Source organism: Diabrotica undecimpunctata, chromosome 6 (assembly GCF_040954645.1).
Source record: "Diabrotica undecimpunctata isolate CICGRU chromosome 6, icDiaUnde3, whole genome shotgun sequence".
Taxonomy (NCBI): domain Eukaryota; kingdom Metazoa; phylum Arthropoda; class Insecta; order Coleoptera; family Chrysomelidae; genus Diabrotica; species Diabrotica undecimpunctata.
In genome coordinates, this window is record NC_092808.1 from 129,522,335 (window position 1) to 129,539,489 (window position 17,155).

General features: G+C 32.2%; 1 protein-coding gene across 7 annotated transcripts in view; it reads left to right on the plus strand.

Annotated features, from left to right (window-relative positions):
• The window catches only part of sky (GTPase-activating protein skywalker), a 266,810-nt gene that overhangs the window by 217,442 nt on the left and 32,213 nt on the right, over window positions 1-17,155 (plus strand). For 3 of the 7 annotated variants that reach the window (XM_072535396.1, XM_072535393.1, XM_072535391.1), the window contains one exon: window positions 2,159-2,248. The exons of the other annotated variants lie outside the window; for them this stretch is intronic. In XM_072535396.1, the coding sequence (XP_072391497.1) occupies window positions 2,159-2,248 (90 nt within the window). The remainder of the gene's footprint in view (window positions 1-2,158; window positions 2,249-17,155) is intronic. 7 annotated transcript variants of the gene reach the window in all.

Sequence of the window (17,155 nt, forward strand, 5' to 3'; positions counted from 1 at the left end):
GCAAGCTATTATTATTGCTGAATACAATCAATTATAGGAAACTGTCTTCATAGTAAAAGAAATTATGTTAAACCAACAATATTAGAAGAGAAAAGACTATGTTCAAATTGAGTAGCTACATTTAGTTCACTGAAAAATTAGACTTTGTGTTAATTTAAAAATCCATTAAAAATCAGTATTACTTGTATGCCTAGATGATAAGTTTATTTATTTTTTCATAAAATTTTGTAGTCGTTTGATTTTCTGTTCGATCTGGAGAATTCCAGTCAAAGTTCTTCGTTTCTAACTTTGTCTCTGAGACTCAGTCCAAGTAGCGAGCGTTCCATTCGTCTTTGAGCTACTCTGAGTTTGGTTGTTGTAGCCTAGGTTAAGGAGGTGTGTATTGTCACCACTACTATTCAATGCATACTCTGAAGATATTATGAAAAGAGCTCTTAAGGCAGAAACATTAGGAATAAAGGTCAATGCTGCAATTCCTAGCAATTTGGATTTCATAACCTAAGTATTTATATTTATGAACTAATCCTACTTCATTGCAGTCGACTTTTGGATTTTCGTTTGGTACCAGATTTGTCATGTATTGTCTAGTCCAAAATTTATGTTTAAACCAACTTCGTTACAGGCGGCATCTAACTCAGTAAGCATAATTCCATCTCTTTTTAGCTATCTGTTACCAAAACAATGTCGTCCGCAAATTGTAGGTGCGAGAGCATTTCGCCATCGATATTAATTCTTTTGGTTTTCCACTCCAATTGTTTAAAGGCGTGTTCCAGAACTGCCGTAAAGAGTTTGGGAGATAACGTCTACTTGCCCTTTTCTCTATACTCTATTGATTTTTATACAGTTTGTATCGGTGTCTGTATTCGCGTAAAGTCTACAAAAGCTAGGACCAAGGGTCGGTTGTATTTGATGGATTTTCTTATAATCCCTTTTATGCAATGAATCTAAGAATTTACGAATCTTATCATCTACAAATACTTCAGCTCTATTATATAACATATAATTTACACAGTATATTATTATTTAATAAACAATGTTGTTGGTTTGATATGTACTAATTGATGTTATTGATGTTAGTTCAAAAACGCATTTTATGATTTTTTATTTGTTTATTATTTTTATATTTAATATTTTACTCCTGTTGTTGTTTATACACGATTTTAAATTAAACATGAAATTCTCTGAAGTGAATTGAAGACTACAAGCACTAGAAGAATGAATCTTTTTAAGAACGTTTTGCTCCATAATGATACAAATATATTCCTGGATAAAATAAATTAACAACAAAACTTTTTACCAAAACTGTGTTGCAATGTAAGTTAACTCTATTATTTATTATTTTTATTGAGAATTAACCACAATTTTCGTTAAAAATACGTGTTGTTTGACGTTTCTATTTCCACTTTGAAAGTTTTGAGAATAATTTCTGCAGTGGAAATCGAAACGTCAAAATGAACATTTTTAACTGAAAATGTGGTTAATTCTCAATAAAAATAATACATGATATTAAAATGCCACAAAAACTATTTGATTGTGTCTATGTCAAGTACTTTGTGTGGGTTATATAATTATCGGTAAAAAATGTTGAAATATTTACGAAGAGGAACATTGAAGATAAAGGTAAATCGTAAAGTAAGTTAATTTAGAGAAACCTAGAAAGGTACTGAGGAAAGTATATGGTCCGGTGCAAGAGGAAGACGGCACATGGAGAATCAGGAGAAACGACGAGGTTAATGAACAGAACAGAAGAAATACCAAAGTCCACAAGAGAAGAAATTGAAGAAATAATAAAAGATATGAAAAATCAAAAAATCCAATCAAAAAATTTAATGTTTCACTGCGTCGTCTATCCGCTTAAGTTGCGAGAACAATTTATATTTACAATGTTCATGGCATGATATTTTAGTTACTTCCTTTTAATTGTATTTTTAGAATGTTATCCAAAACAAACTTAACTAACAAAATTCGATACTCCAAATGATTAAAAAGTTTTGTTGATACATTATATTTGGAAAGGAATTTAAATTTTACAAATAAATCTACTTACTATTACTAGCAAAGGCGTATGTCTGTACTAGGAGCATTAAAAGTATAAATAGTATTTTTAGAGCAATACTCAACTTTTTGAGAATTTCAGTTTTATGATTTTAATTTTTAGACACCCTCCTACCTGTACCTTGCAAAATGGTTCCCATTTCCCCATCCTATATTTGGTGATCAAGAATATCATATACATTCAAGAAAAATGGTTTGTATTGATAATTACTTTTTAAATAGTCGAAGCGATGTCTACCCAAGAATTTTGACAAATATAAAATAAATGAAACACGTATTGTTTAAAAAACAATCCCTGTTATTAGTTCTAATTAGGTAGCTATTTCAATGTGGTTTCTCTTGCTTACCTCTAAAATAACTGACATAAATGTACCTGATGTTGTTTTGATTGGTTTGCTGGGTGCTTTACAAAAATACATTAGCAATATTGTCTACCTACAAATGTCCCATTTGTAAAGTAAAATCTTAAGAGTCGAGTTGTTTTTTTGCAGTATTTATCCCGGTCCTCATAAAGTTTAACTTCGCCCATTAAACGAGTAAAAGTAATTTAGTAGTTTCGAAAGATCAGCCACTTAGATTGCCAGATTTTTTAAGAACTTTATTTGCTTTAAACGCTTGTCATAAATTCAGTAAAGATCACCTTAGTTCGTTTATATATTATAAAATGAAACAGGTTGAAACATTTTATATATGGCTTTATCATTATGTTCTTTCCTGGGTTATTTGCATATATATAGGCCCAGAATGTTGTTTTCTACAATTTGACCATTGTATTATTTAAGTTGCTATTCTATTATTAATTATATTCTATTATTTAAGTTATGTAACCTGCGAAAATGGTTTAACTTTACCACTACTGGACTATTCAGGGCAGCAGTCAACAAAGTCAGAATAGCCATGTTAGTGTCCAACATCCGTAACGGATAGGCACCTTAAGAAGAAGATTATTTAAGTTACGGTGTTCCTCGTTGTAATTTCTAATTCCACAGTCTTCCATGTGTAATTGTTTTGTTCCATTTGTTGTCTTTATGTCCCAGGATATGGTCAGCAAATTTCCATTAAAGTTTTGCTACTTGGATTGAAACATCCATTACTTTGGTTTTATTATGAGTCCAGTTATTTTATTTTATGCCTGACAGTTTGATATTCTTCATTTGTCTTCCTATAGATAGTCGCTTTGCGATATATTTTGCTTGTTGTTATTGTTATAATGATACACACTGGTTAAAGACGTTGCCTTAAATCTAAAAATTATGTTTTTAGATGTTGTTTAGATTGAAAAACAAGTTTTTGTTATTTAGTATAAAAGAGACTTTATTTCCTCGGCATTGTTTTCTTTGCTCAGTTTTTGATTTGTCCCAAGTATCTCTTTGATTACTTGTTCTCTGATTTTTTTTACTATGATCTTTAGATCTTCATGGATGGTCATAATTTTGGTTTTATGACAGATCATCTTTAATCCTGTTTTTATAGATTTTGATTCAAATCTTCAATAATTTCTTGTAATTCCCCCTTTTTTACTAGAAGTACAATGTCTATCATTACAAGCAATCTACCTAGGCCAAATTCTGATACTGGATAAAGAGAACTTAACTGCGAAAATCACTAGAAGAGCAAGTCTGGCATAAGCAGCACTTGGAAAACTCACTGGGATACTTAAGAACCGCAAAATACCTCAATACTTGAGGAGCAAAGTGTTCAACCAGTGAATCCTTCCTATCATGACATATGGATGTCAAACCTAGACATTAACCAAGGCAAATATGAATAAACTAGCTACAGCAGAGAGTGTAATGGAAAGAGCAATGTTAGATACGACTGCCAGATAAAAAGAGGATTGGGTAAGATCAAAAGCAAGGGTCGAGGATATCACAACAGAATTTCCATACTCAAATGGAGCTTCGCAGGCCACACTGTTAGACAAAAAGGCCAACGATGGAACGCCACAACACAAATCAAGACGCCGACGATCAAGAGAAAGACCACAGATGAGATGGATAGACGACATAAAAAGAGTAGCCGGAACACATTGGAAGTATGTTGCTCAGGATATATATCGATGGAAGGAGTTGGGAGAGGCCTATGTCTAAGCTGAAGAAGACAATGTCATCAGCATATCGTAAGATGTTCAGATAAAGTACACAATTAAAATGACATCACAAAAGTTTCTTGCATAAAAAGTGACGCAAAGTGAGATCGTGTAAACTATTTTGAACAATTAAAATAAGAGATTTTGTTAAAAAAAACTTACCACAAACATTCCCAGTCGAGTTCAAAATCCAAAATATTACGGAATGTGTATAATGAAGTGGTGAAATAATTCACCAAGAGTAAAACAATAGATATCAGCTTAGAAGATTAAATGTTAGCTGACAAGAATAATATGCTTTGCGAGTAAATGATTTTGAGATAAATGTCTAAAATTTGGCGAGAGCGCTTTAATGTTTATTAAAGTTAGTCTCAAGCCTACACGAAGTTCAAATTATTCATCGACTTGATTTCACTTTAGGTATACAGAGTGTTAATTTTAAAACTTACAATGGGCTATAGCTCACGAACAGAAGCTGATATCGAAAAAAGCTTGATTCCGTTTCTAGGATGGTAAGGGGGAACTAAAATGATTTTAAATAGAACTCACCCCAATAGACCCACCCACCACAGCCAAAAAAGTTTAAATTGCAAACCCCTACTTCTGATACATCATTAAAAAAGACTACAAAAAATGCTACCCAAGGGTATAAATAATAATTATACAGGGTGAAGCAATAAATGTGAATCTTTGGCTTGAATAGAAAATTTAATTAGGTTTTTGTTGAACTACAAATTTGTTTCCATTGTTTTGTAAACAATAATACAGCCTATTTTCAAATTCTGTACGAACTTTGGCAAATGTTGCTCTAGTAATAGCGCGACATGCTTGCGTAATTCTTTCTCGCAATTCCCCAAGTGACGCAGGTTGAGTTTTATAAACAACTGACTTGAGGTAACCACATAGAAGAAAGTCAGTTGGCGGTAAGTCTGGTGACCTCGGTGGCCACTCAATAGGACCTCTCCTTCGAATCTTTTTGTTCGGATAATTAGTATCCAACCAGTGCCTAAATGAAGTTGCATAGTGAGGAGGTGCTCCAAATTGATACACTGTATATAATAAAGAACCAGGATTTACCTTAAATTTTCATAAAAATAAAGTACAAAGAAATTTTTGTACAAAAACTGATAAATCCACATACTATATGAGCATTGCTGAATGCTATGAATTTTATTTCTGATTTTTCCATCAGCTGTCTTATAATGAAACTTGCCTCTGTTGTTGATTTGCCTTCCATAAAACCAAACTGATTTTTGGATATATCGGTTTCTTCACTTATTCGTCTATCAATTACTCCCTCCCTTATATTCATGGTTTGACAAAGTAATTTTCTGATTCTGTAGTTTGTGCGTTGTTGAATAACTCCTTTGTTTTTGTAAACAGGTACTAATACTGCTTTTTCATTCGTCTGGCATTTGTTCCACTTCCATAATTCTATTAAACATACTTTCTCATGGATATCATCGGATCCCTTTACCCTTCTTTATTTTTTGTAGTTCTTGAAAAACTTTTTCGTTTATTATTTTGGCAGCCATTGCCGTTACTAGCTCAACTGGTTTTCTGTCGATTTCTTCTTTTAATAAATTGTCAAAATACTATTTTCATCATTTTTTGACATTCTTTTCGTAAACTAGTATTTTATTATTTTCATCTCGGATACATCTATGCTGATTAAAATCTTTTGCTTTCACTATTATTGAATCGATTTTACATTATTTATATCCTTTCTCGATAACTGTCTCGTTTAATATTTTTCTTCGAAATGGAAAGGTTAAAGTAAGTTTTCTTGAACATGAACAGCATTCGTTAATGTTAAATAAATCCAAGAAATAATTAATGGAATATTTTATTACATCGACTTTTTAATTATACATAGTTTCAGTATTGGTTACCCTAAATAAATTTCCTTTAATGTATTATTAATACCAAGAAAAAATATAAACATTTAAAAATATATGTAACACGTAGCATTGAGTATTGAAGTAGCAACAAAATCTAAATACAGGAAAATAAAAAATGGAAACATCCATTATGGTGCTACCATACACAATGAAAACATATTTCCACTTATATACTTCATAATAATCAAAAGATTTAAGTGAAATTGTCACAGCCTTTAGGAAATACTTCAAAAGATTTCCTTGCATGAAAATAAAATATTTAATAGAAATAAAAATCTTTCAGAAAATTTTTCAACAATGCGCTTTCTAAATGTTAATATCAGGTATATTTTCATTCTTCTATTTTAAAAATTTCTTGAGGTATTGAAACCAACGTGTTTTTTTTCGGAAATAGAATTCGTACCCCATTGGTTATACGAGTAGAGAAAATAGTCCAGAGAAATAAGATAAAAAAGTATCCTATTGAAGACTTTGACCCGGTCAGATATTTGAAAAATTTTTTGAGTTTTTGGAGCTCAATAACCAAATACCTCAATAACTTCCATGGTTCCTGCAGTGGGTTCGGTGGATTTTCAAATTATTAACAAGTTAAGGCCAAAAATGCACCATTTTAACTTTCGTTTGTCAGTAAAAAGTAAAGAAGTTTTAACCAATTTGGTGGTAATTACTTTTATGATAAAGCACGTTTAAAGCTTTAAAATTGATTGATTGCCGACCAAAAAATTGGTGTCCGATCCTAACTAAATGGATGTTTACGCTTCGCTCACTATCAAACAACTAAATAATCATTCCTCGATATACCGGATAGAATTACTTTGAAGATTGCAACGATTTGTGTCCATCTATACATACAAATTAAAAAAGAGACCTCAAAATCTATTAACAAGAACCGGAGATCCATCCACCACTCTAAGATGAACAAATTGGAGCTCCACATTTTGAACGATTTCAAACTTTGTAAAATAGAACTTCACTCCTTGATCTTTTAAATTCTACTAATTAGGTTTCTTAATTTTAATAAACAAACAAGCCATTAATTAAAAAAAAAATAGTGACTAACTTCGTCCCTTATTGTCGTAGGACAACTTTTTTTAGCATGTGAAAATATGCCAGTTATTTAAATATAACATTTTTTTTACCGGGTAATAGCGAGAAAGTATTCTAAATGTTTATTGTCTAAAAATTGCAATTTTTTCAATTAACTTTGGAAATGTTGGAAATGTTTTTGTTATAACTTTGTTTGTAATTCTATTGATAGACTAACCCCCTCTCTTTCTTGCTTATGCTATCTATAGAATCATTGTATGTTAATCTTTTTACTGTGTTATCGCAAAAAAAGTTGTTTGTCCACAATTTTCCACCCAATATCAAGGTTGTAGGTTCATTTTTCAATAGTAAACGTGTTTTATCAGTTAGTTACCTCAAAATTCGTTAAAACTACTTTACTTTTTACTGGTTGAAAAAAAAATTTCTTAAAATGGTGCATTTTTTGCCTTCAATTGATAATAATTTAAAAAGTCCACCAAACTCATTGCACGAAACAGAGATTTTGGTTATCGAGATCCATAAAACTTTTAAAAATTGTCAGATACCTGGCCGATTCTATAGACAATGAAAGTGTAAATAACAGTGATTGACTCTTATAACAGCTTATATATTCATTTGTTGTATAGATTTTTATTTGTTTGTTGAAAGTTAGTCCTTTCAAGGTTTTATTTATTTTCATTTCATTTTAATTTAATTTCATTTATTATTTTTAATATTTTAATGTAAAACTACGTCAGCATTTTGCGTCACAAACCAGGTTCTGCGTTGCAGGGCAATTGTAATTAGCTACCGATTTTCAATTCAAAATAGTCTGTTTTTGAATCTTTCAAGCAGAATTGTAAAGTAAATGTTCGACAATCAGTCTCGTTATTTTACATTTTTAATTTCAATAGTCTGTTTGAATCTGTTAGGCAGACTAGTAGAATAATCGTTCGACAAAATCAAAGTCCCGTTCTTCTACACTTCAAGAAAAGTTCTTAACCAGCATATAGTCCAACCACGAAGTAATTTCTTTAAGATTTCTGGTCCTTCAAACCGGAGGTACTTTTTTACCTTAGTTCTCTAGACTACAGTTTCTCTATAACGAATGACGTACGAATTCTATAAAAAAATACTTTAGTTTCAATATCTCAGATCTTCTTCTTCTTCATTTTTGTATGTAGGCCTTAAAGCCTGTTTCTTCTTCAATATTAGCCTCCTAAATTGTTTAAATTATGGCACCATCTTTTTCTTGGTCTGCCAATGCTTCTTTTCTTCCATTTGGTGACTTATTTCGATTATGGAAGTAGATGTTTTCGATGGTTTGTATAATATTGATTGGTATGTTTCTTTTATACAGTAGGTGTAAGACGTCTTCGACTTTGATGCGATCGAAAGCCTTTGTAAGGTCTATAAAACATAGATATGCTGGTTTGTTGTACTCGATGGCCTTTTCTGTGATTTGTCTTAGTACAAATACGGTGTCTACGCAGGATCTTCCGGATCTGAATCCTTGTTCATTTGATCAAGTTGTTGGTTTATTGATTTTGTTGGTTAGGACTTTTGTGGTAAGCTTAAGTGTGGTGTTCAGTAGATTTATACCTCTATAATTGTTCGGACCTCAGATAATTTTTATAATTAAAGAATAGAAGAAATGTACCTAAAATTATCTAAGTGCTTTATGCTTTCGAAATTTTCTGAAAGATTAAACATTTTTTTTTGTTACATATTTTATTTTTATTTAATATAAACAACATTTGATAATAATTGATTGAATATGATTATTTTAAATGATACTCTATCAGAAATTAAAAGAAGATATCTGGATAACTTTAACAGCGTCGTTTGAACTCGTACTATTCTAAAAAACTTAGCTAACATTATTTCTGAAAGAATTCGCTTATTATGTAATTGACAAAAGAACGAAAATATACACGCAATATTAATTTTTTTAGGTTAATGAAGTTTTTTTCAATTATCTCGGGTACTATTCACTAACCAAATTGAAGGCTACACCTAAACCGATCCACCAATTGAGAACTCTCATTTGACACATACATTAAGCTTGAGGGACGACCATGTTTATTTTACCTACAAGTTTAATGCATATATTCCATAAATGTAACGTTTGAAATCAATACGTTGTTTAAATCAATTATTGGGAGGACATTGCTGACTTTTCCTACTTTAAAAAGTATTCTGGTCGATCAAACAAGAACGGAAACGTGTTACAAAGTAATCAAATTGACTAACTTCATTACGACCGTCCCCTCCTATTTCCCTTTTAACTTTTCGTTTAGTCACGCAAACAATAATATTCACTTTATATTCGTAGACCAGTAAAATTGAGCTTTTTTATAAAACTATCCAATAAATTAACGTTGGTAGTCGAAAGGTACGAAAGTATAAGGAATTGTGTTATCTCATCATTATAGAAATTTATATTTTCTCGATTGTGGCAAAAATGTAATAGATATATTTTATTATATGGATTACATGTTAGTAAAAGTGTTTTTTATAACACTTAAAAATTATATTAATATTTAATACAATTAAAACATTTTATTAGATTCTATTTCTACAAAAAACAAAACTTTTTGTTTACCATCCGATTTTAATTTAGCATATCTCATTTTGTCTATCTGTTTTTTTCTGAAAAATTTGTCTGTTGACGTCAAATCTCTAAATAGAAAAGTCTTTAAATTATGAACAAAATATTGGGTTTGACGTTTAGCCCATTAGTGCCCAGATTATTTTTTCGCAGTTTTTAATGTGATGCTAATATTTTTTTGGGAGCAGTTTTGTTAAAAAAACATAAAAATAAATGAATTTACGCATTCGGATTTATAAATCACTCAGTATATGATGTTACATATATGTAACGCTAGGAGCTAATGGGTGCAAAAAATACAAAATATATCTGTTAACACTTCTATTTATTTAAAAACTGAAAATAATGAAAAAGGAATTTAAACATTTTGGTTTGTGTGATAGGTAACGAAACAATCAATACAGAGACCTAAGTTACATTTTTTACACATCGTGCGTGTTGAACTTTTGCAAAATCTTCCAGCACAACGTCTTCGTTTGCCGTTTGAAATTTTATCCACTAGGTGTTCCATCCTATCATATCAAATTTCATCGGCTACTCTTTGCGCGGTAGAAGATGGAGATGGAGTCCTGCCAGTGTCTTTGGGAGATGACGAATATTTCTTTAAATAAACTTGCACGATAGCCCTTCGAAAGTCTATTTGGGACATCTGAGAGTTTTTTGATTTTCGATACAAACACCACGCGTTATTGACTGAAACGTCAAGAAGCCATGTAAACAATTCCCAGTATAATTTTCTATTTTTAATATGAATCCTGTACTGTCCAACATTCTGATCCATTCGATCAGTACCACCCATGTTTTTGTTATACTCTGGATGTCATCATCATCATTGGTGCTACAGCACTATGAAAGAGCCTCGACCTTCCCAAGTCTATTACGCCAGTCAGTTCTATCCTTTGCCAATTGTTGCCAGTTTGCTGCGCCTATTTGTCTACCATCCTCATCTACACCATCCCTCCATCTGAGTTTTGGCCTACTCCTACTTCTACTTCCCACAGGTTGTGACATAAGGATTCTTCTAGGAGGGTTGTTCTGCTGTGATCTTGCCAGATGTCCTGCCCATCTTAGTCTTCCTATTTTTATAAAGGATACTACGTCTTTACCACCAAATATATCTGGAAGAATATACTCTGGAAGTACTGCTATCTAATATGTATGTGTTTTTTTCCTTTTGCGAATAACGTCTAAAATTTGTTATTGGATTGATGCCAAATCTATTTGAAGCAATGCAAACTACGGAATTATCGACCCACTTAGCTACTAGTACAGCATCCGTCTTACTAATAGTACTTTCATAGTATCCCCCTTTTTTTTTCTGAATATCTTTTTTATCTAATAAACGACAGCTCCTAGGTAAACGATTTTCCCTTATATTCCACGTGCCTCTGTATCCTTTCAAACGTAAATAAGACAATAAACTAAAGGTAGTAAATAATTTGTTAAAGTAAAATAAGAATGGAAAAGATTTCAGATTATCAGGTAGTTCTTTTATCATTTTCACCAGTGGTGCTGCCGCCTTTCCAAACTTTCTTTCTTTGTCAATATCAGGAGTTACAGATTTTCCTTGATATCTCTCGAAATCAATCAAATAGCCCATCACTGTATTTAGCGACAAGACTTTATAACCAGATCGTATGGATTGGGCTCTTAAAAATCGCTTGCAGCTGTGTTTACCGTAGTGTTTGACCATACTTTCGTCGAAAGCCAGATCTTTTTCAGGAACAAAATACTTGCTGAATATGTCCTTCATTTTAGTTATAAATGGCCGTATTTTCCAGAGCTTATCACTCTTATCAATATTTGCGTTAGAATTCAAGTGAATAAGCCTCAAAATTTGCTCAAATCTGTTGCGTCTCATAGCATTATATACAAGTTCGTTTCTAGTGTTTGCTCCCAATACATACGCTTACTGGGAAGATTATTATAACCACTAATAATCAAAATAGCAATGAAACATTTTATTTCCTCTCTCCTGGGTTGGGTAGGTTCTTGAAAGTAGCATATTGGTTTGTTTCCTGTACCAGAAATAAAATGATTTCTTCATCTATGAACATTTCGAATATATCAACAACTCATTTGTTTTCAAACAGTGAATAATCTGACTCAGGAAATTATTTTTTGTTATATGTGAAATCTCCCGAAACCCAATCCCGAGATTCAGAATCTTTTGGATATGCCATATGAGCAGGTGTAATATCGATATAATTTGCAAAAAAAATTTCTTTTCTTAGTATAATTCCATCAGCAGTTCTAACTTCTGCATCGGCAAGTAGCTGACGTTTGTTCATATTGTCGAAATCTCCGCCCTCGTCCTCATCTCCGGAATCCTCATCCGTCAGAGTAGCCGGATCCGGTGGCGCAATATAAATTGCCTCTATAGAGTCATCTATCTCGTCGTATTCTCCAAAGGCTATATTAATAGCTTCTTGAACAGTCAGGCCTCTTTGAAGAACTGCAGCATGGCCCCTTAAATAAAAAACAACTTAAATAGGTACATACTGCATTTTTAAATTTCAAATTTTTAAATTTTAAAGTTCTATAAACACTTTGTATACTAATACTTCGAAAAATGTTACTAAAAATACCATGCAATGAAAACAAAACATGATATATTGGTACAAACTAACTGGAGAATATGCTTACATTATATCCTAGCGTTACAAATATGTAACAGTCAATCTCCTAACCGAACAACTTTTTTATTTGAAAAAATATCAAAGCTTTTTTACACAAAAAATAAGTATGTATATTATATAACGAAGTCCATTATTTGAAGCATTATTTCTTTCGTTATATTTTATCCAGGCACATATTCAAAACAAAGTTCTAATAAAATAGCACATTTACAACGATGTAAACACTATCACCTTTTGACAAAAACTGACCTGTTTTCAACTGAAAATTTGCGACGTAGGCCATAGAGGATCTATTTAGATGGCACCACTTTGGCGTTACATAACCGTAACTAATGGGTTAAAATATTGCCACTAAAAATTGATGAATCCCTAGATGAGAGTCTTTTTGTAATTTATATCGTACTACACATTTCAACTGGGAAACCAATCTATACAGTTGTGTCGAGTAAAAAGCTAACTTAATTGGCCTATAATAAATTTTACTGAAAGGTTTTGAAACATTTAACCAAGTACCTATTTTTGAACAATTCCTTTCTAATGTACCATCATTATACAGTTTATTATCATTATAGTGTTTGTTTTAATAACTTTTTGAAAGTTGCTCATATTATGAATTACATATTATTAACAATATATCAAAAGTACATTGTACAAGTACATTAATGTTTCATAACGCCAATTACCTTTAAAATTGTGTGTTAAAATTCAATATAGTGCAGGAAAACAATATAGTGTTTATATGACTTTTAATATTTTTACAACTTAAACCCTGTATAATTCTAGCCCTCAAGAATCTCGGATTTTCCTTTTTAGTCAGTTTTGATCTGCACATTCTTGAGGGCTAGCATTGAAGAGAGTTTATAGTTGTAAAAATATTTAAAAAACAAATCAGTAAATGCTATATCTTGATCTGCACTGCAAGCACCCATTCGCTTTCATAGTCAGTGGCTTGCTTTTACTAACGTTAGATCTAAAATGCATCCAAAGATATATTTTATCACTGATCTTTTACTAGGTTTCAGGTTTTTGATCGTTACTAACAATTTTACTGGACTATATTTCATTTTACATAATTTTAATCCACATGCCAGCTATCATTTGCTTTTTATCACCGTCGCTATCATTTAACTACAATAACATTTTCTTATTTTCTTTGCCTGTGTTATGTCTTTTTTGGGATTTATTTTGTTCTATTTTAGTTTCTTGTAGTTTGGAATACAATGCATGACTAGTGTAAAGGAATAAGAATTGTTTCGTCCTTATTTATAAAATGTTTATAGGTTTTAAAAATTAAATCCAACTTCGCTTATTTTTATACTATATAATAATACGAGTGTCCAGAATGTTAAAAATACTAAAAAATTACTAGTATGTAAAAATACATTTTTTTTTCTTTTAAAAATGTGTCTGAGGTAAGTAATTTTAATGTGTTTGATAAAGGTATTTAATTAAATTTATCTGTAACAGAAATAACTAATTATAGTATTCGAGTTTGATCATTTATTTCAGCATTTTTAAATACATCGTCTCGATGGCCCAGCAGGTTGACGGACATACTTTTGTGAATGAGTCTAGGCTGTTTTGGTTCGAGGTCAATCAAAGACATTTTTGAAACGCAGTAATACAATAATCCAAAAGTGGATATGCGATTTTAAATTGGAAATTCGCGAGTGAGTCAAATGGGCCGATGAATAAGCAGCACTACGAGATATAGAGCATCTTATCTCGGTGAAGTTCATTCATTGATAGATATCGTACGAGTAGAAACACTTTACAAAACCGGAACATATAATCATACTACGAGTATAGCATATCTTAAAATGGTGTCTGTGCTTTTTGGATTTGGTTCGGGAGGCACTAAAAATGTAAAATTATGAGTGGAAAATTGTCCTGATTCGACTTCGTTATCGAATTAGTATTCATATTAAAAGTAAATTATTAGTGTAAAATAATTTAGTGTATTTAACGGAAATAAACCACATTTTTAATTGAAAATACTTTATATTTGACATTTCGATTTCCACTTCGAAAATTTAATAATAAAAGAAAATACTGACGTTAGTAAGTCCATAAAGGAAAAATCTATATGTCATTATCGGATCTTAAGGTAGGGTTGATTTCAAGCCATCAAATAAACCTATTTATTCTTTATTCTTCTTCTTGTGGGGCCTATCCGTTCCGGATGTTGGCGATCAGCATAGCTATCCTAAGTTTACTTGCAGCTATTCGAAATAGTCCAGTTGTAGATGTATTAAACCACTTCCTTAGGTTTTAAAGTCAAGATATTTTTCTTTTCCCTGGTCCTCTCATTCCAAATACCTTGCCCTGAAGAATGAACCGCAATAAGCCATATCTCTGCTAATTTCTCATAACATGGCCAAGATATTTTAATTTGCGCTCTTTGATTGTGGTAGTGATCTCGCATTCCTTGCCCAATTCTACGTAGGACCTCAATATTAGTAACACGATCCACTCATGAAATTCGTAAGTTGCGCCTGTAACACCACATCTCGAACGCCTCGAGCTTTCCTAAAGAAGCTTCCGAAAGCGTCCATGCCTCTACTCTGTATAATAATGTAGAAAATACATAGCATCTGATAATAGAGATTTTGGTACAAAGTGGTAGAAAAGAGACTTCATCTTTACGAACGCTGATCTTGCTTTCCCTATGCGTTGTTTTATTTCAGTCAGTGGTCCCATTGACTGTTTATGTTAGTACCAAGATATGTGTAGCTGTTTACCCTGTCAATTGGCTGTTGGTCAACTAAAAGATGTGTATTTAATATTTCCCGCTTACTAACTACCATGTACTTTCTTTTGTTCGTATTGAGATCCAGCCCATATTTTCGACTTATATCTGATGAAAACGGCATTATTGTTTGTAAACCATCTAGGCTATCTGCAAAAACTACTGCGTCGTCAGCATATCTTATGTTGTTTAGACGCACTCCGTTAACTAAGACGCCTTCCTGTTGTTGTCCCAGTGCTTGCTCGAAGATACGCTACGAGTACATGTTAAATAGCACTGGAGACATAATGCATCCTTGTCTCACTCCTCTATCAATGAAGATTGTCTCTGTCAACTGGTCATCCACTTAAATGTTGGTAGTTTGGTTTTAATATAAATTATATATAATTCGCAAATTTCTATCATCCAAGCCCGCTTCTTTCAAGATGGATATGAGCCTGTCATGTTATACTCTATCAAATGCCTTTTTGTAGTCGATAAAACAAATATATACATCACAGTTGACATCCCTGCACCTCTGGATAAGCACTTGTATAGCGAATAGAGCTTCTCGGGTGCCTAAGGTATTGCTTAATCCAAATTGTGTCCAGGACTCTTGTGCTTCACTTTTTTTATATATTCTGTTATGTATCACTTTTAAAAACGTTTTAAGTAAGTGGATAATTAGGCTAATTATTCTGTAGTCTTAGCATGTTTTTGCATTTAATTTTTTTGGTATGGTTATGAAGTTCTGCTTTGGGGAATATTTCCAGTTATATATATTTTGTTAAATATAGTCGTTATCCATTGTATTCCTTGTTCGTCCATAAGTTTCAGGAATTCTGTATACAATTTGTCAGGCCCTACAGCTTTACCTTCTTTAGTTTTTCTAATAGCTGCCGTGACTTCTTCAATGGTAATCGGGGGTCCTGTTTGGCATTATATGTCTTCAATGACAATCTGCCTTTCATCTGCAAATGTTACTTCCACATATTTCTTCCAAGTGTCTAGTCTGTCTTCCACACTTAGTAGTTGATTATCTTGGTTGTCTGCCAAACATGCAACTCTTCTAGGCTTATATAAGCCTGCTGCTTCTTTAACTTTGTTGTGCATATTGATTGAATCGTGCTTCTGTTGTAATAGCTGTATTTCCGCACATTGCTCCCTCAGCTGTGTCCTTAGCCGTTCTGATTGCTTTTTTGATCTCTTTGTCTAATATTTTGTATAATGTCTTGTCCTGATCTTTGACCTTTAGCCTCTATTTTATCATATTAGAATCTCATTTGCCATCCACGATTTTTTCTTAATTTTTGTAATTTTTCAAGCTCCTGATCTATTAAATCAGTTTAAATAACGGTACTCAAATTGCTATGTATATACTGAGGCTCCTGGGTACGTCTTGACTGATGTAATACTATTACGGAATCTTTTGTGAATCACAATGTAATCTATTTGATTTCTGACTTATGTGGCCTGAAGTATCTTGAGGTGATTTCCACGTGTATAATCTTCTGCATGGGAGTTTGAAGTAAGTGTTAGTAATTACAAACTCTTTATTTGATACAAATTCACCCAATCGGTCTCCTCGCTCATTTCTTTCTCCAAGCCCAAACTGTCCTATGAATTCTCCCGATTGTCCCTTACCAATCTTGGCATTTAAATCAACCATAATCAAGGTTAGATTCTTTTTGGGAAGGTGTTTCAAGGTGTTGGATAATTCATTATAGAATGCTTCACTTAGGTCGTCTGGTTTGTCAGCGGTAGGGACATATACCTGAATAATTTTAGTTGTTATTGGTTAGGTATCAAGTTGAAGGAGGAGCATTCTTTCCGATATGGGTACAAAGTTTTTAAGATGTCTGGCAGTTTCTTGATTTAAAATTATACCTACTCCATTTTTGTGTCTTCCGTTGGGGTTACCTGAAAAATATATGTGACGATTGTTAATTTCACATTGCCCAGAGTTCGTCCATCTCATTTCGCTTATTCCCATAATGTCTATTGATAATCTATCTATCTCCTTGATTGTATTATGAGTCTTACCGGCCTCGTATAATGTTTTAACATTCCATGTGCAGATCGTCAGCATTTTCTTTGAACTAGATT